Source organism: Sylvia atricapilla, chromosome 4 (assembly GCF_009819655.1).
Source record: "Sylvia atricapilla isolate bSylAtr1 chromosome 4, bSylAtr1.pri, whole genome shotgun sequence".
NCBI lineage: Eukaryota > Metazoa > Chordata > Aves > Passeriformes > Sylviidae > Sylvia > Sylvia atricapilla.
Window position 1 is genome coordinate 46224063 of NC_089143.1, and position 26877 is coordinate 46250939.

Consider the following 26877-nt stretch of genomic DNA (forward strand, 5'->3'; position numbering starts at 1 on the left):
GCTTTGGTACTATGGCAAAGGAAGATCTTACGGATTGAAGAAATGGAAGAAGTCAGCAAAAATACGTCTTGTTAAAAAAAAAAAAAAAAAAAAAAAAAAAAAAAAAAAAAAAAAAAAAAACCCACACAGATCTGCCAGCATTTTGTCAAATGATTTTGCAAAGTCAGTTTTTTAAATTTAGAATAGAAACATATTCATAAGGAAATGCATATGACTTGTTTCTATAAGAGCTCGCTGGTTTGGGCAGAAGTCACATTCTATAAGCAAAGGTTTAAAAAAAACTAAACCCACCATATTAAAGTAGCAGAAGTTTTATGTACAGTGTTACGTTTAGGTAGATATATAAGGAAGGAATGGATATTGGGCTGTGGGGAGGGTGTTTACCTTGCATTCTCCAAGCAATGGTAAAGAGGTAGTAAAGCATGCCAGCCTAATGGAAAGTAGTCTGCTGTTCAGTTAGGAGGCTATGATCAGATTTATTTAGATGCTGTGTTTTCCATCTGAATGATGCACTCCTTGTGTGCATTCCTTTGCTTCAACAAACTTCCTGTTAACTTTCTTGTAGCCACCGTATCCAGGTATGGAGCAACCACCACACCACCCTTACTATCAGCACCATGCACCTCCACCTCAAGCTCACCCTCCATACTCAGGACATCATCCTGTACCCCATGAAGCGAGATACAGAGACAAACGAGTAGTAAGTGTCCACATAGAGGGGATGCAAGTCTGCAGGCTGGAGTAGGAATCTGGGGTCCAGGGGTAGCCTAGCCTGAGCTTTGTTGGCTGTGATAAACAGCATGTTTATGGCATGCATCTGAGTTCCTTGGAAAGATCAGTTGTTTAGATTGACTATACACTTCCAGCAAACTTAAAAAGCCTTCTCTCCCTGGTAAAGTAGAAGTGAAAAATTCTCAGACTCCTAAAGTGAAGTGTATGCTTAAATTGGCTTCCAGTCTGTCGATCTCTGAACATTTTCATGTTGAGCCTGGTTTGAGTAAGGACATGCCTGTAACTTTGCTTGTGCTCATGGACACCAAATCACTTTATCAGCAGAATTTTGTTTAAACTCTTCTTACAGGCACATCAGAAAACAGGGCAGATTGTTAAATTTCTGTTAGCTGACTTGAAAGGCTCCTTAGCTTTCAGGAGTCTTGCTGGTGTCTGGCATTTGAACCCCAGATTCTGCACATGGAATGCTGGACACTTGTTTGGTTGGGTTTGTCTTTTTTTAAATACTGGGCTTTCTGAAGAGTTACGGTCAGCCCTATGGATCAGGGAGGGACTTCTGATCTGGGAAAGAAAACAGCAGAGCTATCCTCTCATCACAGCACGACTATGACATGAGAGTAGACGACTTCCTTCGCCGCACACAAGCCGTTGTCAGCGGCCGGAGAAGCCGGCCCCGGGAGAGGGACCGAGAGCGGGAGCGCGACCGGCCTCGAGATAATCGGAGAGACAGAGAACGGGACAGAGGCCGGGATCGGGAAAGGGAAAGAGAGAGGATTTGTGACCGGGACAGAGACAGAGGTGAAAGAGGTAGATACCGAAGATAATCTATCTGGAACCAGTGCTCACTTGAAAAAAAAAAAACTTGTATTTTTTTGTGTGTTTACAAGTAGTACCTTTTATTTTCACCTGTCTACTTAGTAAAGTTCATTGTGTAGAAGGATTTATAATGACCCTCTCTATTCCAAGCATGCAGTGAACTATGAACTGGAAAAACTCAAATAGGCCAAAAATAAAATACACAAAGCTGACACTCAACTTCATGTTTCTATTGGAACAAAGTTGGAAGCAGCTAAGAATGTAGATATTGAGTAATTCTCAGTAAGTGTTCATCTACTTAGTGACTTCATTCTAGGTTTTTGAATACTGATGGATAACTGCCTTTTTTCTTTTTTTTTCCTTTTTTCTTTTTTTTTTCTTTTTCTTTCTTTTTTTTTTTTTTGCTTTGATGTTTTCTTCCTGTAGTTTCATATGGTTCGATGGGAGAATGCTGCTATCAAGTATGCAAATATTGAAGTATGATTTCTTTTTCTTTTTTTGACGGTATGGCAGTGTTGTAGCAGCCTTTTTTCCCCCTCTTTCCCCTCCCCGCATTTTTTCCCCCTATCTGTGAAGTCAAGTGGGGTTTTTTTCAGTCTTCAGTAAGGAAAGCAATATTAAGAAGACACTACCGATACCTGATTTTTAGCCTTTTTTAAAAATCTTCCTGTGTTCAGTAACATTTTGGTCAATTCTCGTCTAGTCTCTTTACAAAACGTACGCATTGCTTGGAATGTTCACAACCTGCGTGTGTGGAACCAGAAAAATATTGCTGTATTCTACATTGCTACCATTTTTTTTTTATAAAAATAAATTGGTAACTATTGAAATGTTTAAAACTCCATGTTGGGTTTCTTGGTTTTCTAAGCTTGACAGCTTTGCTAAACGCCGGCATTTGTGGCATTTGTGGAAAAGATCTATGTTCAGAAAGAGTTCCAATGTTCTTTGTGGTAAGTGAAATTGATCTGAAGCCTAAATTTAGGAAAAGGACTGCTGATAGAAAAGGTAATTGCATTTCTGTTTCCATAGTGAAGTAGCCAGTAACTCCTGCGGCACATCAGAGTTATTAAGGCCTTATATATTCAACTTAATCATATGAACATCAAGCTGTTGAGAAGCTGTCCTCAGCCACAACGTACCTGTCTCAGGAATGTGTTAGTCCTGCAAGATCCACAAGTCTGCACATGTGTTCTTGGTAGTGATCACTTGTTACTTCTCTCAAATAGCAAATATTTTAACCTAAATGCCAATGTTAAAACTGTGAGGGGAGGGGAAAAAGTTAGACTTGTAGTTAAAATTCTTCAGTTTATCCAGCCATTTCCAACTTTCCAAAACTTGTAAGAGTAGAAATGCCTTGGTGGACTTCTTCATAAACTTTCTTCGGTGTCTTCTCATGTAACAATTCCAGACTGTGCTTCTAACACCTCCAGCTCTACCCTGCTGGGTGCTGCAGCTATTTTTATAAAAGGCAGTATAGGACTGGCCACTGTGTGGAAATGTGTTTTTTTGATCTGGCAATAATTTGTGCTCTGTTTAATCTACAGTCACAGTAAGCATCTACATGTGTTAAACAAAGCATACAAGTATGCTTGGATTCTTTAAGCAGTACGTGAGGCTGAATATGTATTTGGATTCCTCAACATGGTTTATTGTGCACAGAGAGGTATTGCCTGCTACCTGCAGGGTAGGGTTAGATCAGTCTGTCAGATTTAGAATACATTCTTTGTCTAATTGGAAAAATGCATCATAGATCACGCTCATATTTTGATATCTTTCTCTGCATTGTGTACAGACTCTAAAATGAAGAGGGGATGTTGGTTTTGTTTGGAGGGGGGGGGTGTTTGTTTACTTTTCAAATTCAATACTAGGTGCACCAAATTTCTTTGAGTAGGTTACAGAAAGAAAGCACCTCCTTACAGCGACTGTGCAGCAACTTTGTCCAGCTTTTCCCATCTATCCTGTTTCCAGTGTCTTTTATTAGCTCTGTCTGACCAATACCTGTGCAGTGTGCTGAGAGGCTTGCTGGCCTTCTGGCATCTGAACTGACATCTCAGCAACTGGATGACAGGGGATCCTAGTGATCCAGCTTGGTGGAGCTGTGCCTAGGGCCCCACCCGGCTCTCTGAACAGTTACAGCAACCCCTTTCTCATCTGGGCCCTTAGTGTCATGCCCCTTTCTGTTCACTGTGCATATTCCTGGTTTTGATCCCATCATGACAACAGGAAGAGTACACCAGAAATTGCCATGAGATGCAGTAGTCTTCTTGTAACCCCTCCTTAGCTGGGAAATGGTTGAGCTTTTGTACATGTAGTATGAAGAAGTTTAAGCAGATGTTGAAACATGACAGTGCTAGTAAAAAAAGTTGATGTGGTAAGGAATTTTATTATGTAAACAAATAATCATGTTCTGTTTGAAAACAATTCCATAGCATTTAATAATATCTGTTAAAAATCTAGCCGGTTTTTTCTTGAGTAAGGTGGCACAGCAGTGAAACAACCTTACGTATAACAGGAGGCCTGGACTAGCAGCATTTTACAGGTATCTTTTAACACCTGAAGAAGTACTACATTTACTATCTCTCTTATCTGACCCAAGAGCAGCACTATTTTCTCTCCAACCTTTCAGTCAAGGCAAGTGGCTATTGCGCTGTTCCCACTTGGAATGTTACCTTGTTTGCAAGTTCCCTCTCTAGACATTTTCCTGCATTTATCAATTAGCATGGCTCAGAGGCATTTGAGGGTTAAGATGGGTAAGTTCCTGACAGTGGTGGTTTTCACACCCCTGCAGTGTTGCAGTTAGAATGATAGCCTGTGCAGTAGGAATTCAGGACTGAATGGGAAGGAGAAATGGTTCCCAGGAAAGTAATTTTTTTTTTTATGGTCTTGGGATTCTAGTCTCCCCCTCAGCCCCCAGGTAGTCAGGGCATTTGCCACTTGCAGCTCCCAGTTTTTGTGATTGTGGCCCTTCAGATGGGTGCTTTTTAGGAGTCCATGATCTTGGATTCACTATCCAGTCTGGAGAGAGCTTTTCTGACAGGAGAGGAGGTGTTTTGGTTGTGAATCAGTGATCAACCCTGCATGACACTAAAGGAGGGGAGAGAGGATAAGGAGCCGAGTTGCAGACCCTCCCTAGTTGCAGTACCACGCAGGGCAAGGTTGAATTTATGAAATACTCCAAAACATTTGAGATATTTGAAAATTTAGAGCAACAATTACCATGGCAAGGACCATGTGTGGTCAGCTAACATGGTCCCAAGGGACAAAGCAACTATAATTTGATTTTATTTGGACCAGAAAGAATTTGCTGGCTAAGCAAGCAGCTCTCCCCCACAACAGATTTGTTGTGGTACATTCATGATATGCCCAGCTTAGAGCATATCCCAATAAATCTGTTCACCAAAGAATGTGCATAAATGGCTTGCTTAATCAGCCTAGGAGAAGAAAACTGCTGCTGGGAACAAGGTGTCTATTCTTTCTTCCTCTTTGCAATTCTGCCACATCTTCTACAGCAACATAGGCAGCACTTGAAAAGAATGAAGACAATAGTGGCTGTACAGGTGAACAAGAATGCCAGAACATCCAGGGAGTGGTACTGGTACCAGGTGAGATGGTGAGCAGCTGGTCTCAAGTGCTTTGCTCCTTTGTGACGCATTACAAATTCAATCCAGAAGACAGCTCTGTCCAGAGGCTTAACAGGCTGGTCATGCTGTATCTTGGATAACTTTAGAGCATTTTCCTTATAGCTGGGGAAAAGAAAAAGAACAACAGAGAGATTTTTCACTTATTCCTGAGACAAACCATTTAGCACCTGGCAGTCCTCTTGAGGAAGGTAGAGAGCCCTGCTTTCACTTTTGTCAGTCTTATTTAACAATATTTGAAACTGGTCCAGTTCATTCCTATATGCGTAAAATTGGGTTAAGAAGAGTAATAGAGAAAGCCAACATTTTGCAAAAAAGTAGTTATTCAAAATTATTCCAGATACTTCTTTAGAAAAACCAACATGGAAACATTTGCAGCATTTCTGCTCCAATATAATTGAGTGTGCTGCTTTGTGCTGGGATGGAGTTAACTTTCTTTGTAGTAGCTGGCATGGGCTGTTTTTTGGATTTGTGCTGGAGGCAATGTTGATAAAATAGGAATGTTTTCCTTACTGCTGAGTCTGGTCAAGCCTTTTCTGGCTCTCGCACCACCCCACCAGCAAGGAGTCTGGGGCAAAGGAATTAGGACACAGCAAGGAAAGCTGATCCCAGACTCTCTGGTGTCATGGCTTAGTAGTAAAATTAGGGGAAGGCTGAGGAGGCCACATGTACCGGCTGCGTCCAGGTTGTTACAGATCACCTCCACCATGGCTGACTCCCTCCATCAGTACTGCTGCGTTTGCTTCAGGAATTTGCAGGTTCTTACTTGAAGGAATACCTGTCCTTCACACTGGATGGGAGTTGCTGCTAAAGATTGAGGACTTCTGCATTTTTCCAATCTCTTTGTCTGTGGTTTTATCCTTAGCAAATGATCCCACCTGCTGGGCTTCCCTCTCCTCCAAGTCCTGTCTGATAGGTAGGGTAACCTAAGGATACTGCTAAGTCAGGGGTAGGAGAAAGAACTAAAGATAGGTTATGACTTAAGGCAGCTAAGACCTAATAGGACTAGAATTGTCATTCAGAGCCTCCAGAGGAATTACACTAACGGAGAACTCTCAAAATCTCCCCTGGACTTTCCAAGAACTATTTTTCTCAAAGCACTCATAAAATGCGGTATAAGAAAAACCAAATTATTGATCTGTCCTTCTTGAAAAATGCTGATTCTCAGAAAGGAAAGGTGGTTTTCATCTGAAATCCAAACTTCAGCTACTCTGCATTTTCCATTCCCAGAAGAGCCGGCAGAATTTCTCACATCAGCGGCCCAGGATTTTAATAACCTCAGCCTACTGTAAGGCAAGAACAAAACTCACGTGGCATTGTAAATTACTGTGTTCAGTGCATCAACCAGGTCCTGAGTCTTCATTGTGTTGAAATCCACCTGAACTGCAGCTCCTTTTGCCACCATGTGAGCAATGTTGTCGTGCTGGTCAGCAAACATGGGAATCCCAACCACTGGGATCCCGTGGTAGATGGCTTCATAGAGCCCATTAGTCCCACCGTGTGTAATAAAGGCCTTAGTCAAGGGATGACCTGGAACAGGGAAGGAGAGGTGCATGTTACAGCAGCTGTGGCAGACTGCATTCACTGGGATGTGAGCACTGCATAGAGGGGCCAGAGTACTGCTAGAGAAGGGAACAGCCCTGACCTCTGGATCAGCAGCACAGCTTTTGTGCTTAGCTGTCACAGTCATACATGTTTTAACACACATCGATCAGCATGTCCCTCCAGACTACTCCACAGTTACTTCAGCCCTTTCACTATTGTGCAGTTGTAGTTTTCACATGGTATCGCGTTCAGAACAGCCCCATGCTTCAGCCTTGCTTAGGTCCAGCATCTTGAATAATGAGCCCTGGAGATGAACTGCAGATGCCAAATGCAGCTCCAGAGTACATCTCTACTTTGATATTTACTCCTGCCTACCGGGGCTTTTGAGCCCTTCCAGACAACTGCCACCAAGCTAAGTCAGAGCCTTTTAGGAAACTAAGGCTCCCAAGAGCAAAGTTCTGCCGTTTAGGCTGTATCCACAAGCATTGCGTGCTTCTGTTGCCTGAATTAACCATTCTAGTGGAAAAACAAAGGAAGCAGTTTTTCTGAGGGTGCAATCCATCCCAAATAGAATCAGTCTCACCAAGCAGGTCATTTTGTGGTAACCAGTCATAAATCCTGGTGTTGGAGCCCAGAGTTTCTGGTTTTTTCCCTTTGTACCTCCATAGGACCTTGGACAAAGGAAGAATAAGATAAATATAGTACGCATGATATGCCTTCTGTATTATTGCATGTAATTTAGAGCTTTATCTCAAACCCATGCACCTTCTCCCAGTAATTCAAATAGCTTTGGCTTCAATTGAACTCTTTGATCTTTGACCTTATTATGTGCTAGTTATAAAAAGTGCATGGAGTGATTTCTTTGCCCTGTAGACACACTTCTGTGTCATTTGGTTCAGAGGAGGTGAGACAGCAGAACTCCCCTCGAAGTAACAAAGCAGTCTGTCTCTCTGAGAGAGCCCAGTTTCCTGGCTGTATCACAGCCATCAGGGGTGCAGGTAAAGAACAGGCCACTCCAAACATAAAAGGCTCACTGAGAGCAATGGGAGTGAAAAAAGCAAGGCAACAGGGCAACTTGTTTAAGGCTTGGAAACAAATTCACCTTCTGTGGAAGCTGGCTGAGGGCTTTGGCGATCAATTTACTTTTTTCATCACTTAGGCTGTGGACCATTGACCCAAGAGTGAATGCAATGACACCATGTTCCCCTGAGCTCTGAACAAATTCTTCCATTTCCTAGGAGAGACAGAAAACATACCAAGGGTAATTACACAATGCAGATTACACAGATTTCTGTGAATAGAGAGCATAACATTTTCAGCTTATTTAGGAAATGATGGTGGCGTGAGCACCTCCTGACAAGGGCTTGACAAAGACAGGCCTGCCCCTGTGGAAAACAGTCAGTTTCTCCCCAGTGATGAGCAGGACAAGTTGAGGCAGGTGACAGATCCTTTGTCATTCTTTGTCTTTTTGAAAGCAAGTTTCAGGATACATTTCAGCAGCAGGAATGAATCCTGGCATTATCATGAGCAGGCCACACTCTGTGACACTCTCCCTAGCATGGTCATGGTTCTAGATTTTCCTGGAACAAATACTTTGTGTTATATAGCTCTGCTGAAACCTGAGAGGGTGTTTCAGCATCCTGATCACAGATTCACCAAGTTGGTGCCATCGCTTTGCTAGTCAGACGGTTCTCATTTCTTACCACGCACCACATTGCTCAAAACATTTTCTACAAATCAGACCAGTAGGTTTTCCTGTTCCTTTTATTAGTGTCATGTGAACTGGAGCAGTAGTATGGAAAAGAGAATAGTTATCCATTTTCCCCTAAGCTTAACCCATGCTGCAGGGGAGTGGTAAGAGAGTTAGAAGATTTCTTTGAGTAGACAACTTGCACTGAAGATGGCCTTTATCTTCCAAGGCTCCTACTACAGAAATGATAATCTGTACCAGAGAGATTGTCATCTTCAGTATTTGGGAGGTTCAAATTTCACCTGAATACTGCAACTGACAGCAGAGCATAAGCTGGAGATGCTCAGTGTTCTACTCCCTTTAAGATGTCTTAAACGGAGGTACAAGAGAAAAAGTGCTTATCACTCACCTATTTCTGCAAGTTTTGACCCCATTTTACATAAAGAATTTGTCTAGTCACAGTGCCCTCAGGTATTTCAATGTTATCATGGGCTGCATGTCTATGTCTTAGAATTAAATACTACATTGAAGTACCCTGAGGCAGCAGCTATTTTTCCTAAAACAGACACTCTATTACTCTGTGCTGACATCAGCTATTCTCTTTTAAGACAGCAGGCTATAAACCAGCCCTTAGTTTGGACAAGTATGTATGGATGCTAAATAGTTCCTTGCTCCCCGGCAGCACCAGAGCATCTTCTTTAAGAATGAGCTTTCTCAGGACATGGCTTGCGAGGTTATCAGGGAGAGAAACAGTCTTTGTAAACAAGCCAGTGGCAGAATGAAGTTGGGATACCTTTGGTAGTGGCTTTGCAGGCTGGCAGTGAAGTCCTCCAACAAACTCAAAGTTGGGCAGGAAAGGGCGTGGAAATTCAAAATCCCAGTATGTTCTGATTAACCAAATCTCGGCTTTCCCCATAGTCTCACACAAGGTTGTGGGCTTTCCTGTGGACAAGGTATACAAGAGGTTTTCAACGTGCACATGAGTCACCTTGTTTGCTCTAGGTTGTGAAACAGGAGCCTTACCTTTGTCTTTTGGCACTCCCAATCAGTGTAGTTTATCAAACCATGCATAAAGTGAAAACATTCACAAATCTGAATCTATTCCTTGCCCTATCCTGTGTTCAGCTTTGGCAGGTGGCCATGAGCAACGTGGTACAATCCTAAAAGGATTTTGAGCCTTCATGATTACTTTAGGGAAATACAAGCAAGAAACATTTAGTATCTAATATAGAAGTGCAATTCTTGTAGTGCTGAATTATTACCTGTGCTTGTAGTAAGACACAGAGAACACTTGAGGAAGAGAACAATCACAGAAAATTTAGTTCCAAATACAAAATTAATGAATCACAAAGTGATGATCACCTGTCAGGGAGGAGGAAAGTTTTTAAACAAAGTTCTGTAGCATTTTTCAAATGGTGACTCATTTAGTGGCTGCTCAGACAACAATAAAAGACAGGTACAGACATCTCTAGTTTCCTTGAGGACTGGGTCGGCTGCTTCTTACACATATTGGGAAAAATTGACCAACTCCATAGACACTTTTAATGTCATTGTATTCAAAATCCAATATTTCTAGAAATCAATCTGAAAAACTAAATCTAATGGTAATCTGATGTTTTATAATTTACCATTTGGAAAAATATGTATTCTTAGGTATGTGTTGCAAGTTGTCTTTGCAGTATTTTCTTCAGAAAGTGAAACTGGGCAATAAGAGGGTCAGAAGTATTGATAAATAGTTTTCCAAAGCCAGTCTAATGCAAGCAGGAATCAAGCTAAATATGCAGCAAGATAAAAACTAGCTGTAGGGCATCTTCATATACTACTTGATCAGTATAATAATCTACACCGGTAATTTTTTTCTTTATATCTAAATTAAAGAGCAATGAGTCAGTTACAAAGTTGCTGAAGTGAAAATCAAGTTGGCACTACAAGTAGAGTGATATAAAGGTGTAATTAAGTCTTTATGTGGCATTTAAAATTCAATCCAGGGAAGAGGAACTAGTTTTCATAGCACAAAGGCATTCTTGGCAAATGTAGGAAAAGATTGGACAGCAACAGAAGAGATGCCCTTTTGTTTGCTGTTCACTCGTTATCTGCCTAAACTTAGATACCCTGGACAAGATTCAAAGTCCATTGAACTAAAAGGTCTCTTTATTAAATATTAAATCATGACTGAGTTGTACTATGCTGGAGGAAAATTTTCAGGTATGTGTAAAGTTTAAGAAGAGTATTTCAAACTCTGAATGGTGGATGGAAGGGAAAGGTGACAGCATTCACTGCTGAGAATTGAACTCAGACTCAGCATCCTGTACTATGCAGTTGCAAGATACTTCAGGATAGCCACCTCTGCTGGCCTTTGAGAAGGAGTATTTTGAGACAACAGCAAGGTGGTCCCAAAGCATTCAAAAGGCACAGCCTGTGCAAGAAAAGAAAACACTCAACATCTGCCTTACCTAAGACATTACTGTAGTACCCATCCCATTCATCTCGCCAAAACTTCGTGAAAAATAAATCCGTGCTAATGTAAAAGAGGAAGTTCTGTAGTCTTTCCATGAAGGACATCTGGTGTGTCAGCCCCATTGTGCTAGCAGGCACATAGGAAGGTGGGGACGGGAGCCCACCGCACAGCCGCTCTACCACATTCCCGTCAGAGAAGCGGAAGCTGTAGACAAAAGGGATCTCTAGGATTTCTGCTACAAGCTCCCCACCTACAGACAGGGGGTCAGCGATCAGAACATCAAACTTGGCCTGCTGCAGCTTTGCTATCAGGTGAGAGTTCTTCACCAAGGTGTCACAGGTCTGCTTTGACATATTGGTAAAGACCTCCAGTTGCTCTTTCATCGTCCACATGACCTCCCAGGGGAAGAGATTAGCGGCTTCATTCATCCAGAAATTGAGGAAGTCCTCCATGGAGGCATCCAGGGTCTCCTGGCTAAAGGGGACTTGCAGGATCTCAAAAGTGAAAGGGGAGGAGGTGTCCTGGTAGTTGATGAGCAGATTGCTTGAGGGCACCAGCACAGTCACTTCATGACCCCGGAGAACGAGCTCTTGCAGAATCACTTTCACGTTGATCCAGTGACTGGCATCGGTGGGCCAGACCACCACCCTCCCACAAAAACTGGTGCTGCAGCAGCATGTGTAGGCCCAGAGCAGCCAGTGGAGCTTTGGCCCAAACATCTCAGCATTCCACGTACAACTCTGGTCTGACCGAACTGGAAGCAGTTCACTGCTTCACTGTGCACTCGACACTGTAGAGCCAACCAATTAAAAGTGACTGTTTGGTGACTAGGCTGGCAATCTGCTTGGTGACTGGACTGGCAAACGTGTCAAGATTGGCAAACGTGGTGAGAGGGAATGTCGTAACACAAAACAGCATTCATGAGAGGACTGGGCAAGCACCAAATCCTGTTCTGGAGTGTCCTGCAAGCCACAGCTGATCTCAAAATTACAGCAGCTCCTATCTCCTCACCACAAAGTGCATTTTGTAGCATGTAAAGACCAGAAGCCTTTTCCCTGTGTTGTGGTTTAGTCTTGATAGGCAGCCAGGCACCACAAAGGCTCCAAATCTCCCACAGAAGGAGTAGGAAAGGAAGGGCAAAAGTCATGGATTGAGACTAAGACAACTTAGGGGGGGGAAAAAAGGAATTTTTTTTTTAAAAAGAGCAAGAAAAACAAGGGATGCAAAAAGAACCAGTTGCTCACTATAGCAAATGCCCAGTGAATCCCTGAGAAAGACCAGCCCTGACAAACTTCTCCCCCATACCTTTTATTTTGCTGAGCACAAAATCATCATGGGCTGGGGTATCCCTTGGGTGAGTCAGGGTCAATTGTTCCAGCTGTGTCCCCTCACATCTTCTTGGGAGCATCCCCAGCCCCCTCTCTTGTGGGGTGGTGTAAGAGGCAGAAAAAGCCTTGATGCTCTGAAAGCACCACTCAGCAGTAATTAAAACATCCCCGCGTTATCTAAACTCCTTTCAGCACAAATCCATCATGCAGCCCATGCAAGCTAAGAAAACAGGTATTGCACGGAGCCTTAAACGCTAAACCTCACAGTTCACAATAAAAAAAGACGCCACAAGATCCAAACAGCTCTGAGGTTTACACAACAGACACCAAACCATGCTTCAGCCAGCACAAGGTTTTCTAGTCTCTGTCATCATAACATGATAAGCAACACAAACACCAGCTAGCTACTCTAAGAGTAGGATATCTTTACAACCTAGCTCTCTTAACAGAATTACACCTTACTAGTGAAATATAAATAAAAAGACTTTCAAGTCTCATATTGAAATACCCATTTTATCTCCTCACCAGCAGTGCATATGTTTGGCCTGTTTCCTTTTAAGCATTACTGTAATCACCTACAGCAAAAATGGGAAAACAATTATACAGTTATTAATTAAAGAAAAACACTTAAAACCACTTACAAATAATATAACTATAACCTAATAGTTTTTTTAGACGCTTTTCAGAAAAGCAAAGAACCGTGTCTCTGCAGAGGGCCTTTTATCACTGTGGATTGGGGCTCATCTGATCTCCCAGGCTTTTAAAGGTGCGGAGGGGCATATTGTCTCTAATTTTGAAATAAGGTAGGAAGTAAGCTATGGGAGAAGTGCTAGTGTTTGGTGGGTATACAGTATTTTGCTGTTCTTAGTATTTGTCCTGATTCATCTATGAATATTAATAATGAGCCCTGTTTCAAGAGCTTTACACTGTTTTACATATCCTAGAAGTACCTGTAGAGACTTAGCTCTACCATTGTAGCAGGTCTGGATTAACAGCAATGTTTGTATTGCCTGGATTGTTAGACTTGATGCAGGAATTTTGAAAGAAAGAGAGTGAGTTTGGTGCTGTCTTGCTCCTGGTTTGTGCCTTAACCTCTCATCTCTGGGTCTTTACTCTTGTGCGTACAGCAGATATAATTTCTGGAAAGAGAGCAGCCTTACCTAAAACTTCACTGTAGTATTGATCCCAGCTTGCCCAGAGAAGGTAATGAAATAGGACATCCTGCCAAGAGTAGCTGAGGATGTTTTTTAGCCTTTCCCAGAAATCCATCCTATCCGTTAGGCTGGTTAGGGTGGTTGGTACGTAGGAAGGAGGTGCTGGGAGTGTTCCACAGAGCCGCTCCACCGTGTTGCCCATGGAGAACCGGAAGGTATACACAAAGGGGATACCCAGCTTCTCAGCAACCAGCTCCCCACTGGGAAACAGTGGGTCTGCCAAAAGGACATCAAAGGCGGATGCCTTCAGTCTGTCCATCAGGGCATCGTTCTTCACAACTCCATCACAAATTATTTTGGTTATGTTCTTCATCTGCAACATGTTTTGAGCTATCTTGTAAGCACTTTTCCAGATAGGTTGCTCTCTCATCTCATAAAAAAACAAATAAAACAATTCATCCATTAAGTCGATCATCTCCTTTTTGGTGATTGGCACCTCAATGACCTCAAACTGGAAGGGTGACGGCTGTGTGGGATTGAGGATGAGGAAGCACGAAGGCAGCAGCACAGTCACTTCATGGCCCCGGACCACAAGCTCCTGTAGTATGTGCTCCATGTTCAGCCAGTGGCTGTTGTCAGCCGGCCAGACCAACACCTTCCCCCCAGACCCCAGGCCCAACACAGCCAGCAGCAACAGCACTGCCACCTCCTTCCCTGCCATAGCCTGCCCTGTGTGGCAATGGCCCTGTGGCCTTCCTTCACCAGGAGCAGTGACACTCCCGAACTGGGCTGGGCATGCAAAGTAGGTGGTGTGAAGTCCTGTACTGGATAATAGTGTGTTTAGTATCATGTTTTCCTAGGGCACAGAAAAGGTGACTGGCACCAGCTGGCACCCTCTGGTGGTAAGGGCTTGCTGAAGCTGGAAGATGTGATTCCTCTGGAGCAGCAGGGAGAGCACTCAGCCCTGGGGGGCTCAGTCCAGAAGGGATTGTATCCTGTTGGTAATCCCATCCCTCCTGCCCATCTAACTACAGTCTCTGTGTTACTTGTTTGGTAGAAGAGGTGACTTTTGCATTCTTCTGGCTCTTTGAAGCACAGCGGGGCAGGCAGCAAAGGTGTTCACTGACTGTGTGGCCACCTTTTTGCTTTTATAAAGCCACTAAGCATCCCTTTAGAACACACCTAAACTGGTGATCCAGGGCTGCATCTAAAGAGTTGCATCTCATAGTGGACGAAACTACACAGCAAATTACTCCAGTATCCGAGTAAGATTGTCCTCATGTGAACTTGCCTCTTACAGAGCGCTGTGGGAGACCAGAAGGGGATAGTGCAAGCTTCCTGCCTGCCGCTCAGTGCCAATTGTGCACTATAAATTGAAGCAGAAAATCCATTAAACAAAATTAAGTTTAATTTTTGTAGTCCCTCCTGATGTGTAATTAAGAAATTAATTCTCTTAAGAGTAAGTGATCTTTTCTGTGCTAAAAATCATTACAGGGTTTCTGCCCAGTGCTGTTACACAATGGTTTCCTAATGTTCTTGTCCAAGGCTTTTGGTATGGTTTCCATGCTTCCTAGAGCATCCCTTTCTGGGACAAAAATGTGGGTCATGGAAACAGCTGGACTGTGAACAGCCAAGCTGAGATACCTCATATACAGTACACAGGACACCAGCTTGGTGTACTTGTGGAGTCTTGCATCATGCAGGTGTTTGCAGACAATTAAACCCTGAGAGATTTGCAAGAGGTCTTCTTGAAGAGCTCAATGGGAAGGTAGCAGAAACAACATTTGATAAATAATAATAAACATTTTTTTCTACATGATCACTCAAAACAATCCAGAAGAAAAGCCTGCAGAGAAAGATTTGTTGTTTTCACTGTTTCCTTTGTGGGTGAAATAAAACTTGTTTTGTGCAGAGACAATTGGTTTTATATGACCAGTGACATAAGTGAAGTCTCTACTACAAAGCCACAGTGCACTTAAATATTGCTACTGAGGGTGACAAGCTGGCTTGTAATTCACCAGCTCCCCTCTCCTTCTTATGGTCCTCTGGGTGAGGAAAATGGCTCTGTTCTTGGCTGCTTTCTGTGCAAGCAGTCACCTTTGCTGAGCACGCTGTATGGTGTGGAACTTGTTTCAAACTCCTCACTAAAATGATGACAAAAGTCAACGCCGTCAATTGAGATGAGTCTGATCCTGTCTCAGTGCAATGGCATAGCAGCACAGCACCCTGACTGCTAGTGGCTCAGCCCCTTCTTAGGGACATAATGACAAACTCTTGCTGACCTCTCTCTTGGCTTTGCAACCCTGGTGGGTTCCTAGCTCAGCAGGTCATAAGGACAGACTGTATAATGAGAAGTGAAGTATCAGAAGGCTTACCTAAAGCCTTGCTGTAGTACGTATCCCAATGTCCCCAGTAGCTCTGGAAAACATAGTCTTGCAGGTGGTAAGACACAAAATTCTTTACTCTCTCCCCGAAAGACATGCGGTCTGTGAGCTCAGACAGGGCTGCAGGTGTGTAAGATGGTGGGGTTGGGATCTTGCCACAGTGCCTTTCCAGAGTGAAGGCTGGGGAGAAACGTAGTGAGTAGACAAAGGGAATGCCCAGCTTGAGAGCCAGGAGTTCCCCACAGGGGGTGACGGGGTCTGACAACAGCAGGTCAAAGCCAGACCCCTGCAGACGAGCCATCAGCTCTTGGTTGGTCAGCACTCCATCACACATCATCTTGTTCATTTCCTGCCAGTCTACAGACAGCCTTCCCAGCTCCTTGTAAAAATGCCAGAAGGTCAAGACAGTTGGCCTGTTGTTGAGCCATAGATCCACTATTCCATTAATCAGGCTCTCAGGAACATCTTTTGTGAAGGGCACATAATAGGTCTCAAACTTCTCTGTGGCCTTAGGCTTGGGTTCAATGTAGAGGGTAGCGTTGGATACCAGGATGGTAAAGCTGTGCCCACGGCGGATGAGCTCCTGTATAATTACATTCATGTTCAGCCAGTGGCTGCCTTCTGTTGGCCAAACCAGTATCTTCCCACAGAAGACAGGCCCTAAAAGAACAACTTGAAAAAGGAGCAGCTGGAGGTATTTCTTTGAGCCGGTTGTTTTCATGGCCGTGGCAGAGTCAAGGGCTAGATAGCCTGGGAATTTTCCCTTTCAGTTGGGAGTGCTGCACCTCTGTGTTGTATTTGATGGCCCTTACTAGCTCTCTTTGCAGAAGTGAGACTTTGCTGTTGCACAGGTAGTGCCTTTATAATCCGTGTTTCATCTGAGATCTGAAAAGAAAAAAATACGTTTGGTGATTCATATTTCCCTTTCTGCCTTCTACCCTGTCAGCTTCCCACCGAGGAGTTCTATTCTCTTCTTAGGAAGATGGCAGCAATCCTCACTGCTGTCAAAAGAACCAATCCCCTGGATGCCAGCCCTGAGACTCAAACAAATCCCTTGCATTTTTTCCATGAGCTAGCAATGCAGTTCAGAGGCAGGCCAAGAATGAGAGGCTGCATTGAAAGTGGCATCCTTTCTCACAGTGAGATGCTAAAATTGCTGATAGTTCTTAGGCTGGGAAAAGTCAACCAATTCTCCATTTGGCTGATGATAATGCAAATAACAACATGCAATCTGTCCTAATAGGTGATCGGTAGCTTCCAACTGCTCCCAGGCAACTTTTAACAGAGTGAGTCCATTGCTATTGCCTGTGGCACATCACCACCAACCTGGTCATGTTGTGGGCTCAGTTCAGGTGTCTAAACATGGTCCTGAGCCTCTTCTGAGCCCTAAAGGTGCTAAAGAGCAAGACCTACATCATCTGGGATGGCTCTCACTTGGAAAGTTGTCCCTTGAATATAAACACCATGCCTGGAAGCAGTTCTTTAAGCACCTGGAGCCAAAATGACAACTAAACCCACACATATGATGATGATACACTCGATCCAACACAATTGAGAACAAATGCCATGCAGCAGAAAACTCTTACCTAGCAGAGTCTTCCAAGGTACATAAACGTTGTGCTCTGAGTTGCAAGGTGCAATTTGCTACACCAGCTTGCTGCTTCCCCTTGCTGCTCCTCTCCTCTGTGCCTAGGCTGCTCCAGCAGGACTGGTTATCAGACAGAAGGAGCTTAAGTAAGTTACCCTCTGAACTAGACTTTTTAATAGGAGGAAGTAATAAAATACGGAATGATGGTGACAAGGCATGTATTCTGTGTTTTTTCATTGCTTTGTTATGCTCTGGGAATTTAATAGTGGAGATGGTCTTTCCTTTGCCAGGATATACTATAATGTTATTACAGAACCAGGTTCTTAGGAGGACTTTATATCCTACAGATAAGAAATATTTTGTCTGACTGCTAAAAGGACTTTTTTACTCCTTTTAGGGTCCCAGGTGGCAAAACAAAATTGCTTGTTATGTAGTAGATATGTTTATAAACTGCTGACAGGAACAAAGAGTGAATCTTGTGGTTTGTTTGCAGAGGTTTTCAAAAGTTGGTGCTGTCTGTGCGAGTTTCCAAAAGCTGGTGTGTTACTTGTGTTGTCTCTGTGGCCCTTTATTATGGAGACCTAAGTGCTTAATAACCTGAAAATATAGGAATCTAAAGGTGCATCTCAATGATTTTTTAGTATTGTCCATAATAATCAACAAGGCTTTTTCTAAACCCTCAGAATCCAGGACTATTATGCCAGTATGTTTCAACCATAATTTGGCCTTACAGCCAGGAATTTCACTATAGTCTCTCCAGAGATCTTTGTCTCCAGAGTAAGATTTTTTTTTCAGGCTAATTTAGCTTATTTTGTAAAGTTCTATAAGAAACTTAAATTTTTCCAGCAATTGTTGAAAGGCCAGATTCATATCACAAGAGCAGGTCACTGGATCACAGAAGCTGGAAGGGACCCATAGGATCGTTGAAGTCCAGCTCCTGGCCCTGCACAGGAGAGCCCCAAAAGTCACACCATGTGCCTGAGAGCATTGTCCAAAAGCTTCTTGAACTCCCTCAGGCTTGGTGCTGTGACCGCTTCCCTAGACAAAAACTTAGATGGGAACTTGTTTTTTGTTTCCAGCCCCTTAGTATCAAATTCCTCCATAGCAAATGAGAGCAATTGCTAGGGGAGCCAAAGAGTTAAATTTGTCTTGTTTCCAACTCTCAAGATGATACTCAGATTACTCAGATCAGAGAAGATAAGCATTTTGAGAGGATTAAAGAGCAAAATCCAGCAAAGGAGAGAGAAGTGAGGCAGAAGAAAGTAGATGATGTTAAGTGCCTGTATTTCACACATCTAACATTACTCACAGAAATGCTGCAGAAAGTGATGCAACCTCGAGCCTTGTTAAAAAACAACAGGCTTTTCAAGGCTAAGGCACTCATTCAAAAGTTAGGCAATGCAAACTGATGTTTTCCACACATGGGTCTCTTCATCATTGTGCTGGCTGGGGGTTGCAGTGTGCATGGCACTTTGATTTCTAGGAAACTTTGAATGCAGCCAGCACCTCAGAAATTCAAGGCCAGAGTGGAAAAGGGAAGCTTTTGCCTTGAAGAAGCACCAAATGATTCTGTGCTTTCCCTTTCACTTAATGTGATGAAGCAGCTTCTGGTCTCAAAGAGTTAAAAGTCTTGATTTTCTTTCTTTTGGGGAATGGGAGGGTTGGCAAGGGGCGGGGGGGGGGGGAGGTTACTAGATTGGGAAAATTTCAAAGTTGGCTCATCCTTACAAGCAGAAGTGACAGGATTGGGCAAGTCTGCAAAGTCACATGCGTGTGTGCTCAGTAGGAAGCTTGTAATCCCCGGGGCATAGGGAAACTCCAGTAAAAGTTAATGAGATAAAATAGCCTCACCATGACCATCTTTCTTGAATAAATTGTATCTTTATACCTCTGCACTGTTAACACAGGATGAAAAGTACAAGGGCTACGTTTATAGCATTGCACTTCGATTTTTTTATTCACTTTAAGATTCTACAAACTCTCTTCACTGCTGCTAAAATGCTGCAGGGGCACCTTGGCAGGTAAAGAACAGCCATCAGGGTGGCTGACACAGGAGCTATTTCCACTCTGCAAACCCAAAACATTAAAGAAATGAGAGAAGGTTCAGGCCAAGAAGCTTGGTATCCCTGCTAGGAATATGCACTGTTGGTAGAAGAATAGGTGCAGCACCTTATCCTTGTCAGCTCTACAGTGAGGAGCAGCAGCAGACTTGCCCAAGCTCCCTGCATGTATGATACACTCCTGTCTTGTCAACATCTGTCCAACCTCCCTGGCAAAGCTGTGCGCTATGGTGATGGGCAAATCTGCAAATCCCATGGGTATGGACAGGATGGAACTCATCTAGTGGCTCACGAGCCCAAAAAGCAGGAGTTGCTTTCTCCATTCCACCTTTTCATGCATGTTTGCTGTTCGTTCTCCCATGGCAAGCCTTTCCCCATGACTTCCCCAGTCATGCTGCCAATGGTTTGTTTTAGTGGGAGTTTACTGCTGGGGCAGGAAGGAGCTAAGCAAAGACCAGGCAGCCTACAATGGCCAGGGCAGCCTTGTCACTTGGCACCACTCCTAGCTGGGGAGCAGCAGTGATAGGAGCAGAGCAGAGACCAGAGGTCACCGCAGCCAAAACTGCACCCACGCTGGGGACAGGGGCTCCAACTGCGGGGACAGGAGCTCGGACCAGAGCCCCAGCAAAGGTAGGGGTGCCCACAGTGTGCCAGCATCACCCAGAGCAAGCACCTCTCCCCTTGCCTCAGCACCCCTGGGGAGCAGGGAACTGGGTTCCTGGTGTTATTGCAGGAGACCCAGATCAGGGGAAGGTTTAGGGGTGCTGATTGCACCCCAAAGTACCCCAAATCCACCACCCTGGACCCCCGCACATGCAGCGCTGTGTGGCTGAGCATGGGCTAGCACCCTGGGACAACTGTCTCACCTGAGACCTGCTGCTCTGTGCCTGGGAGAGTGCCGCCAGGACGGTGACACCAGGAAGGTGACAACGGGAGGGTGACGGCAGCAGCTTTTATGGGCAGAGACAGGGAAGCGAGGGCAGGGATGTTTGCCAGCCCAGCAGCTGCGGGGAGGGAGGAGCGAGTGCAGGGAGAAACCAGCAGCCACTGACCTGCAGATGGAGCCACAGTGGACATCTCCAGCTCCACCAGTCCTGCTCTCCCCCACAGGTCCCAGGCCACATCCCAGTATGTGAGGATGGTGAAGACCCCAACACCCTCCCCACATGCAGTTTTCTCAAAAGATTCAGCAATCCCATGAGCTGCCGCTGGCAATTCTCACACCAGAGAGGCTGAGGAGTGACAGCGGCCTGTCCCCAAACCAAGAAGAAGACAGCAACCCCAGGGAGACAGCTGGGTTGGGATCAGCAGAGGCTCAGGGCAGTGAGCACACCATGGCAGGGTCAGGGAGCACACTTTATTTCTCTCCAGCAGCCCCAGGGGAGAGGCAGGAATGGCAGCAGTGCCATCACAGCACAGGACGGATTTCAGGGGCATCCGGCTGTGTCATCTCAGATCTGAGTGCGGAAGCACAGGTCAGTGCCTGACATCTTCTGCGCGTAGTCCTGGTCAAAGCGCTCGTTCTGGGCCACGGTGAAGTAGTTCTTCCAGTCTCCAGTGGTGCCTGCGGCCGGGAGAGATGGGGCTCAGCAGGGGCCAGGGGGGACAGTGGGCCAGAGGTGCCCCGGAGCCACTCACCTTTGCGCATGAAGGGGGACACGTCATGGTCCATGATCTCAGCGGGCACCTTGCTGTAGTTGGTGGCAGGGTTGTCCCTCATGGTCTCAAAGGATGTGTGTCGGGTGATGGTGTCCAGCGCCGCCTCTGACAGCTGCTGCCCCAAGAACTGGGCCACCTTGGCAATCTCCCGCCAGAGGTCCTGTGTGACACAGGCCAACACTCACCCCCGCCCCTCCTGCCACCCCCAGACCCCACACCACCATTCACCTCGCCCCATCACCTCCTTCAAGTCCTCGTAGAAGAGGTAGAGGATGGGGTGATCCTTCCTGCGCTCCCAGTAGCCCTTGACATGGTTGTACCAGGAACCATACCCCACTGCATGGGAAAAGCAGCCAGTGGGTGACAAGTCCCCACAGTCTGCCCTGCATGCACCCAGGGGTGCCCTGTCCCACCTCTGCCAGCCATGAACTCCTCCAGGTACTGGGCCCATGTCCCGGGGTGGGGCAGCAACTTGTTCATCAAGTCAAAGTGGTAGTAGGAGACAGCCACGTCCTTGGCATTGCGCCCCACATAGATCATCTGCAGATGGGCCATGGAGGTATAAGGGGCAGCCCCAGGACCCCCAGTAGGGAGAATGCTCCAGCTCCTAGAACTCCCATTACCACTTAGGATGCTGAAGAGACCAGTGAGGAGTCCTGTCTCAGGAGAACAGGGGAGCTGTCACTCCCCCCAGGGCAGGGGCCAGTCTTGGAGGTTACCTTGCAACGGTTTTCCCAGAAGGATTTAGGCAGGATATGTGCCGGCAGGTGAGTCTTCACCACACGGGGTGAGGGCATGGTGGCCAGCAGGTCTGTTCCTGGGGGATCACAGAGTACTTCCTCAATGGGTCCTTGGCAAAGACCCTTGGGAATCAGCATCTGAGGGGTGCCCAAGCACCTCACTACCTGCTGCCATCTTCCCTGGGGCAGAGAACTCCAGCATGGGCACTCTCCTGCTGATAATGTCTCGCTTGCACTTCTCAGGATCTCCACCTTGCAGGATCATGTCCACGATCTCACTGACCCAGGTGGTGCCTGGGGAAAGGAACCCATCAAGGAGAACAGCCAGGGCAGCATCAGGTGCCTCAGCACCAACAATCCCTCAGACCTCAACCAGATGCCATGGGGAAAAAGAGAAATCCTACACAACCCTGTCCTGACAGCCCCTAAATGTGCTGCATTCCCCTAGTCAGTGACTCTCAGCTGAACAACACTCTTGCCCATCCAGCACCAACACATCTGGTGGCCCTGGGGATGCTCACCAGACTTGGGGTAGGTGGCCATCACGATGTCCTCAGGGCGGCTCTGGAAGGTGTCAACCCGTTCCCAGTTGTGGGCAAAGGCATTGACCATGGGGATGCCGTGCACTGTGAGCCAGGGCTGACGCAGATAGGGGTCCGAATCGGCCATCCTGCTGGGGACAGGGACACGTGGCAGGGCTGGTAGACAAGGGGAGGTGGCCCCTCCCACCCTCTACTCTAGGGCAGCCACCAGCCAGGGCAGCCCGGTCACTTGGCACTGTGCCTGCTCAGGGAGCGGCAGTGATAGCACCAGAGCAGAGACCAGAGGTCACTGTGGACATTGCTGCACCCACTCCTGGGAACAGGGGTCCCAACTGCGGGGACAGGGCCATACCTAGAGCCCCAGCAAAGGCAGGGGTGCCCACAGTGTGCCAGCATCACCCAGACCTAGGGAACTGGACTAGAATAGCACCTCTTCCCTTGCCTCAGCACCCCTGGGGAGCAGGGAACTGCATCCCTGGGGTTACTGCAGGAGACCACAGGTCAGGGGAAGATTTAGAGGTGCTGATTGCACACAAACCCAAAATACCACAAAACCACCACCCTAGACCCTGTGAGCATGCAGCCCTGTGTGACTGAGCATGGGCAGAGTACCCACAGGGCACCCCGGGACACCCGTCTCACCTAAGACCTGCTGCTCTGCGCCAGGAGAGTGATGCCGGGACAGTGACACCAGGAGGGTGACAGCAAAGGACAGGAAGACTCAGGGCCCTTCAGCGGTTATTACAGGAAGGAGAAGGAAAGAGGCAGGGCACTGAGGCAAGTAATGTTTGCCAGCCCAGCAACTGCAGGGAGGGAGGAGCGAGTGCAGGGAGAAACCAGCAGCCACTGACCTGCAGACAGAGCCACAGAGGACATCTCCAGCTCCACCAGTCCTGCTCTCCCCCACAGGTCCCAGGCCACATCCCAGTGTGTAAGGGTAGTGAGGACACCTCCCATACTCACCCAATATATTCCCCATACACAGATTTGCCAGAACCCTCAGTGAACCCATGAGCTACTGTTGACAAAACCCCCACACCAGAGAGGCTGAGGAGTGACAGCGGCCTGTCCCCAAACCAAGAAGAAGACAGCAACCCCAGGGAGACAGCTGGGTTGGGATCAGCAGAGGCTCAGGGCAGTGAGCACACCATGGCAGGGTCAGGGAGCACACTTTATTTCTCTCCAGCAGCCCCAGGGGAGAGGCAGGAATGGCAGCAGTGCCATCACAGCACAGGACGGATTTCAGGGGCATCCGGCTGTGTCATCTCAGATCTGAGTGCGGAAGCACAGGTCAGTGCCTGACATCTTCTGCGCGTAGTCCTGGTCAAAGCGCTCGTTCTGGGCCACGGTGAAGTAGTTCTTCCAGTCTCCAGTGGTGCCTGCAGCCGGGAGAGATGGGGCTCAGCAGGGGCCAGGGGGGACAGTGGGCCAGAGGTGCCCCGGAGCCACTCACCTTTGCGCATGAAGGGGGACACGTCATGGTCCATGATCTCAGAGGGCATCTTGCTGTAGTTGGTGGCAGGGTTGTCCCTCATGGTCTCAAAGGATGTGTGTCGGGTGATGGTGTCCAGCGCCGCCTCTGACAGCTGCTGCCCCAAGAACTGGGCCACCTTGGCAATCTCCCGCCGGAGGTCCTGTGTGACACAGGCCAACACTCACCCTCGCCCCTCCTGCCACCCCCAGACCCCACACCACCATTCACCTCGCCCCATCACCTCCTTCAAGTCCTCGTAGAAGAGGTAGAGGATGGGGTGATCCTTCCTGCGCTCCCAGTAGCCCTTGACATGGTTGTACCAGGAACCATATGCCACTGCATGGAAAAGCAGCCAGTGGGTGACAAGTCCCCACAGTCTGCCCTGCATGCACCCAGGGGTGCCCTGTCCCACCTCTGCCAGCCATGAACTCCTCCAGGTACTGGGTCCATGTCCCAGGGTGCGGGTGGAACTTGTTCATCAAGTCAAAGTGGTAGTAGGAGACAGCCACGTCCTTGGCATTGCGCCCCACATAGATCATCTGCAGAAAGCTTGGTGGCATGCTGGGACTTGCAATGTCCCAACAGGGCAGGCAGCCCCCTTATGTCTGCTGGATCCCTCCCAGTACATTCATTCCAACCTGTTACCTTGCAGCGGTTTTCCCAGAAGGATTTGGGCAAGACGTGAGCTGGGATGTGGGTCTTGATGATGCGAGGGGATGGCATGGCCTTCAGCTGCTCTGTGCCTGCAAGGATTTCCTCCAGAAGTGATCCCACTGTGGTGCCCTCCCATACAAAACCAAACCTGTCCCCATCTACCATCCTCTGCCATCTTGCTACCTGCTGGCAACTTCCCAGGAGCAGCACACTCCATCATGGGTACCCGGTTCACAATGTCATCCTGCTTGCATTTTTCAGGATCACCGCCTTTCAGGATCATGTCCACAATCTCACTGACCCAGGTGGTGCCTGGCGGGGAGATGTCACGTGTCAAGGTGATGCCATTCACACTGGAGCACTCTCTCAGGGATGAGAGGGTCACCGTCTCCCAGTGTTGCCTTTTGGCAGGACCCTGGTCCCAGCCCAGGCACCTGCAGGTTGGCACCTCCTTTCCTGAGCATGGCCCCTCTCTGGTACCTGGGGATGCTCACCAGACTTGGGGTAGGTGACTATCACGATGTCCTCAGGGCGGCTCTGGAAGGTGTCAACCCGTTCCCAGTTGCGGGCAAAGGCATTGACCATGGGGATGCCGTGCACTGTGAGCCAGGGCTGACGCAGATAGGGGTCCGAATCGGCCATCCTGCTGGGGACAGGGACACGTGGCAGGACTGGCTGGCAGCGAGGAGCATCATGAGGCCACCTCCTTCCCGGGGGAGCCCAAAATCCCTGCTGAACCCAGCCATCCTGGCCATAGGAAGGAAATCATGCCCTGCTTGCTGGCATCACAGGAGGTGGCACCTGTTTTCTATGGGGATTTTGGGACTCATGTGGCAGTGCAGGGAGAGTGGAAGGGCATGGCCAACTCTGGGCAGCTCAGGGTAGCAGTAGGCAGCTGCCAATACCATGCTGGCAGCACTGTTCATGGGTGTAAAAACTCTCAGGGATGTTCCTGCCTGGAATTGCAGGTTGTTTTCTCTTTGCTTTTTCCTCCCCATCTCTCCATTGTACGGCAGCACAGTAAGCCTCGCTTTCAGGGGGCATGAGTCAGGGTTTGACAGAGGCAGGAATTAGCAGCAGAACTCACACGACTCTCTCACTAGGAAGCTTTACCACCCAGGATAGAAACGCTGGACATGCCAGCCTCAAAACTCCCAAGCTGTGAGTTTTGGAGAGAGGCTTGCTGTCTTGCTTGCACCCGCTGGGAACTTTCGGGGACACGAAGCCCCCGTACCCACCCCCCCGCTTATGAGGCCAGGGCACCCCGAAACGCCCGCGGCCAAAGCCCCCCAGTTACTTGAGTCTTTTCCGGGTGCTCTGGCAGGGAGCAGGCAAAGCTCTGCCTGCCGCGTACGGGGCGGGATTTGTTAATTTCCTTCCCCTGCATGGAAGATGGAGGTGCAGGGAGGCGGGGGACAGAGCTGGGACAGGAGGCTGGAGCGAGACCCGGTCCCGGTGCTGCGCGGGGAGGAGGGCAGGGAAGGGGCGAGCGGGGATGAGGACGGTCCCCAGATGCCTGTGATGAGCTGTCCGTGCTCAGCACCCGTCGGACGCACACGGGCAGCGGGAGTAGAAATCACAGCCTCCCCCTCCACCGGCAGAGGGAAACACAGGAAGGAAATTCCAACCCGCATCCCGGGAGATTGAAAATCACCCTGTCCAAGTCCAAGAGTCACCTGCGTGGATGTCCTCTCACGCCGACGTGAGGCTTGCGAGCGGGATGTGGGGTTCAGGCTTTGGTGGTACCTCGACTCCACTCAAATACGAGTCCAAAGTTTGCGAAGTTGCAAAGCACAAGTGCTCCTGGGAAAAGTGTTTAAAGGTGCCGGTGGTGAATTATTCTTCCTTTCCTTAGCTGGGAGGGAGTGGGAAGGGCAGGAGAGCAGCTGGCAGTGCCGGCAGCTCAGCTGTTGGCAGCGTTGAGAAAAACGTCCCTGATTTGTCTCCAGGCCAAGTTCCCGGTGAGATGAGGCATGCCATGGCAGGTGTTCAGGTGTTTTGCTGTTCATATGCCAGCAAAATTTGCTGCATTTGCAAACAGGGCAGGCAAAGCCAGGAGCTGGGGAAGCACATCTTCCATTGGAAGACATCTCCAGTGGCATTTAAATTAATGTGTGAAAAGGATTTGTTTCTGTCAGGGAGGCCCCCTCATAGCACTGCTGCTCTTTAGCAGCAGTTGGATCTGGGCTGCAATTTCTTTGGGGATAGAACAACCCCATGAGGTTATCTTGCCAAGACGCTGCAATCTTGGAATCTCAAGAACAGGCCAGAAATGGGGCATAAATGGGGAACTTGGGGGCTCCAAAGCACACCCTTGCCCCCAGTGGGACAAGGACTGGTTTGTCCCAGGCATCCCAGAGCAAGGGCAAGGCGCAGTCAGGTTGGAGGTTGCACCCGTTTCTCCAGCTAGGACAG

At 47.3% G+C, this 26877-nt stretch overlaps 4 protein-coding genes across 9 annotated transcripts; 1 reads left to right on the forward strand and 3 right to left on the reverse strand.

Annotated features, from left to right (window-relative positions):
• Positions 1-382: 382 nt before the first annotated feature.
• LOC136360489 (YTH domain-containing protein 1-like) lies at positions 383-2392 on the forward strand. The gene is made up of 3 exons (XM_066317776.1): positions 383-700; positions 1332-1539; positions 1975-2392. Exons 1-3 carry the CDS (start codon positions 581-583, stop codon positions 2022-2024), a joined length of 378 nt encoding a protein of 125 aa, XP_066173873.1. The 5' UTR covers positions 383-580; the 3' UTR covers positions 2025-2392.
• Positions 2393-3911: 1519 nt separating this feature from the next.
• LOC136360486 (UDP-glucuronosyltransferase 2A2-like) lies at positions 3912-23024 on the reverse strand. Of its 4 annotated transcripts, XM_066317774.1 has the most exons (8): positions 22977-23024; positions 15738-16630; positions 13368-13998; positions 9215-9363; positions 7834-7965; positions 7315-7402; positions 6497-6716; positions 3912-5291 (listed from the first exon to the last, which is right to left on the reverse strand). In XM_066317774.1, the coding sequence occupies exons 2-8, from the start codon at positions 16464-16466 to the stop codon at positions 5015-5017; spliced, it is 2226 nt and encodes a 741-aa protein (XP_066173871.1). In that variant the 5' UTR covers positions 16467-16630; positions 22977-23024; the 3' UTR covers positions 3912-5014. The 4 variants fall into 4 exon arrangements, with proteins under 4 accessions (XP_066173871.1, XP_066173868.1, XP_066173869.1 ...); XM_066317771.1 differs by lacking the exon at positions 13368-13998 and having other exon boundaries at positions 15737-16630; XM_066317772.1 differs by lacking the exons at positions 13368-13998; positions 22977-23024 and adding an exon at positions 20260-20295 and having other exon boundaries at positions 15737-16630.
• Positions 20737-23074, reverse strand: LOC136360488 (sulfotransferase 1B1-like). The gene is made up of 8 exons (XM_066317775.1): positions 22977-23074; positions 22314-22462; positions 21958-22086; positions 21772-21869; positions 21466-21592; positions 21294-21388; positions 21032-21212; positions 20737-20957 (listed from the first exon to the last, which is right to left on the reverse strand). Exons 2-8 carry the CDS (start codon positions 22459-22461, stop codon positions 20845-20847), a joined length of 891 nt encoding a protein of 296 aa, XP_066173872.1. The 5' UTR covers position 22462; positions 22977-23074; the 3' UTR covers positions 20737-20844.
• Positions 23075-23492: 418 nt separating this feature from the next.
• LOC136360490 (sulfotransferase 1B1-like) lies at positions 23493-26272 on the reverse strand. 3 transcript variants are annotated; one of them, XM_066317780.1, is made up of 8 exons: positions 26165-26272; positions 24957-25105; positions 24646-24774; positions 24454-24551; positions 24221-24347; positions 24050-24144; positions 23788-23968; positions 23493-23713 (listed from the first exon to the last, which is right to left on the reverse strand). In XM_066317780.1, exons 2-8 carry the CDS (start codon positions 25102-25104, stop codon positions 23601-23603), a joined length of 891 nt encoding a protein of 296 aa, XP_066173877.1. In that variant the 5' UTR covers position 25105; positions 26165-26272; the 3' UTR covers positions 23493-23600. The 3 variants fall into 3 exon arrangements, with proteins under 3 accessions (XP_066173877.1, XP_066173874.1, XP_066173875.1); XM_066317777.1 differs by lacking the exon at positions 26165-26272 and adding an exon at positions 25764-25864; XM_066317778.1 differs by lacking the exon at positions 26165-26272 and adding an exon at positions 25760-25796 and having other exon boundaries at positions 24957-25108.
• Between the last annotated feature and the right edge of the window lie 605 nt (positions 26273-26877).

Bases quoted from the DNA above. Each gene is read 5' to 3' on its own strand.
- LOC136360486 (XM_066317774.1), bottom strand. From the start codon at position 16,466: ATGAAAACAACCGGCTCAAAGAAATACCTCCAGCTGCTCCTTTTTCAA. The intron at 9,364-13,367 runs GTAAGGCTGCTC...CCTTGTCCACAG, and splicing joins ATACTACAGTGAAGTTTTAG to GAAAGCCCACAACCTTGTGT. The intron at 7,966-9,214 runs GTATCCCAACTT...TGTCTCTCCTAG, and splicing joins CTGCAAAGCCACTACCAAAG to GAAATGGAAGAATTTGTTCA.
- LOC136360489 (XM_066317776.1), top strand. From the start codon at position 581: ATGGAGCAACCACCACACCACCCTTACTATCAGCACCATGCACCTCCA. The intron at 701-1,331 runs GTAAGTGTCCAC...CTCTCATCACAG, and splicing joins GATACAGAGACAAACGAGTA to CACGACTATGACATGAGAGT. The intron at 1,540-1,974 runs GTAGATACCGAA...TTCTTCCTGTAG, and splicing joins CAGAGACAGAGGTGAAAGAG to TTTCATATGGTTCGATGGGA.
- LOC136360488 (XM_066317775.1), bottom strand. From the start codon at position 22,461: ATGGCCGATTCGGACCCCTATCTGCGTCAGCCCTGGCTCACAGTGCAC. The intron at 21,593-21,771 runs GTAACCTCCAAG...GCCCATCTGCAG, and splicing joins TCTGGGAAAACCGTTGCAAG to ATGATCTATGTGGGGCGCAA. The intron at 21,389-21,465 runs GTGGGACAGGGC...TTTCCCATGCAG, and splicing joins GGAGTTCATGGCTGGCAGAG to TGGGGTATGGTTCCTGGTAC.
- LOC136360490 (XM_066317777.1), bottom strand. From the start codon at position 25,849: ATGCAGGGGAAGGAAATTAACAAATCCCGCCCCGTACGCGGCAGGCAG. The intron at 25,106-25,763 runs TCAAGTAACTGG...TGTCCCCAGCAG, and splicing joins CCAGAGCACCCGGAAAAGAC to GATGGCCGATTCGGACCCCT. The intron at 24,552-24,645 runs GTAGCAAGATGG...AAATCCTTGCAG, and splicing joins TCCTGGGAAGTTGCCAGCAG to GCACAGAGCAGCTGAAGGCC.